The 1976-nt window shown below is 34.4% G+C and overlaps 1 protein-coding gene across 1 annotated transcript in view; it reads right to left on the minus strand.

Annotated features, from left to right (window-relative positions):
- The window catches only part of LOC107490142 (probable acyl-[acyl-carrier-protein]--UDP-N-acetylglucosamine O-acyltransferase, mitochondrial), a 3246-nt gene extending 1572 nt beyond the window's left edge, over positions 1 to 1674 (minus strand). Inside the window, exons 1-5 of the mRNA XM_052262271.1 lie at positions 1524 to 1674; positions 1273 to 1382; positions 479 to 603; positions 261 to 369; positions 1 to 43 (exon numbers count right to left, since the gene is read on the minus strand). The exon at positions 1 to 43 is cut by the window's left edge and continues 20 nt beyond it. Of these exons, the coding sequence (XP_052118231.1) occupies positions 1 to 43; positions 261 to 369; positions 479 to 603; positions 1273 to 1382; positions 1524 to 1614 (478 nt within the window). The 5' untranslated portion in view covers positions 1615 to 1674. The remainder of the gene's footprint in view (positions 44 to 260; positions 370 to 478; positions 604 to 1272; positions 1383 to 1523) is intronic.
- Between the last annotated feature and the right edge of the window lie 302 nt (positions 1675 to 1976).

The following is a 1976-nucleotide window of genomic DNA, read 5'->3' on the forward strand; positions in this document are numbered from 1 at the left end:
TATCGTTATTATCTCCAATTTCCAGGAAACATTCATCCTCTAGCTACAGGGTAAGTAAAATTTAGAAAACTTATTATATTCCCAAAATAAGGAAAACATGAATTACAGGACTTTGCCACATATAACATTTGTGAACACACTGAAATTGATTCATAATATGGATGCCGTAATATTACTAGTACAATAGAAAATGACAATTGACAAAATGATAACACAACATTATTAAAAAAAATCCCCAAACTAATTAATCTGAAACATACCTTATATTTCAAATCTTGACATTTGACACCAATCACAGCATGATGCCCGATGATGTTATTGTTTCCAATGACGGTACATCCAGGATAATCATCACCAACAATAGCACCACTGCCAAACAGAATTCCCCAAACAATATTATGATCATGTAATCGATGAAAGCAAACTACTCAGAAGAAGAAAAACTTAGAAGAACATAATAGGATAACATTGAACTCACGCCATCATCATACAATTGTCCCCTATATATGTATTTCCAAAAATATGGCTTCCAGGATGCAGTTGACAACCATTCCCCAACTTCGCGGAGGGACTCACAGTACAAAAAGGTCCAATGGAAACCCCCTAAGCATAACAAGAAGAGACCCAACGAAAACTTAAAAGTGAATATATGAGTGCACAGCAAATTCGCATTGATATCAAATGAAGACCCCAAAACACAATAATAAAGTAAACAACAATGCAAACTACAGGTACATATTAAGTGTCCAGAACGAACACCAAGCAATTTACCTTAATACCATTATGCTTCATTCTTTTCACTTTCTGAATTGCACATCAGAAGGCAGAAGCTGTCTGTCTTTTTTATGGTAAAAAAACGGACCATGAATTCATGTTTGGATACACTTCTTCTAAACTACAAATAATCTCCGCATCCCGTTCAAATCTTATGGTTTGACTAACAGAAGCAATTAAACAAACAAGTGGTGACCAGTGACCAGTACCACAAAAAACAGGGACAGAGTCTAATAGAACACAAATTAAGGTCCAAATCAAACAATTCTCATTCAAACGATATGATCTCCCTAACAATAGTGAATTCACTACTGGTATTTGCTTACAAGTAAAGTATATATATATATATATATAGGAGTACATCAATTTAAGTATCTAACTAACTAATATCTCCAATTAGCTTAAATAAATCACATTAGGTGTAATAAACTAGGATAATGGAGAAAAGGATGAAACTTTGGTAGAACACTAGAACCCCAATAGAAGAAGAAGAAGTACCTGGCCGATGAGAGCATTGGGATGAACAATTGCGGTGGGGTGAATGAAGCATGGGTTTGTGGCAGTGTTGGAAGAGTGGACGTTAACACTTTGCTCCTCCTCTGCAAAACCTGCAAAAACATGACACAGCACAGCAAAGAAGTGGCACAATCAAAGAGAGAGAAAACCATAATAAGAACCCAACAAGGAAGAAGAAAACAGAGTCAAGGTTGGTGATAGAGAGAGAGAGAGAGAGTAAAGTGATGGTTTACCGGAGAAGAAGCGTGGGTGGAACACTGAACTTGGGAGGATGCGGCTGCGGCGGCTGCTGAGAGCGGTGAGTTTAAGGAACAACGACGACATCATTTAGTTTCAGTAGATGCTGCAAGCTAGCAACTACCATCTACCACTTGAATTTTGTTTTCACTAAATTACAATTTACAATTTTACACCATTATTTCTTCCTTTCTTTTTCTTTTTTGTTTAAAAAAAATTGAAATCATTTTATATGAATTTATGTAATCATTTATCAACATTTTAGGGTAGTACTAATATACCCTTAAGTCAGGTTTTTGTTTGAACTTTGAACTTTATTAAATGGTAAATTATTAATTTATTTTCTTTATTAAAAGGATATGAGATTCAAATTCACCTCAATATTTTTTAGAAGATGATAAAATTGTATCTCGTTAGTCATCGAAAAATATATATTTATCACTTTATAT

The sequence above is a fragment of the Arachis duranensis genome, chromosome 5 (assembly GCF_000817695.3).
Source record: "Arachis duranensis cultivar V14167 chromosome 5, aradu.V14167.gnm2.J7QH, whole genome shotgun sequence".
Lineage (NCBI taxonomy): Eukaryota > Viridiplantae > Streptophyta > Magnoliopsida > Fabales > Fabaceae > Arachis > Arachis duranensis.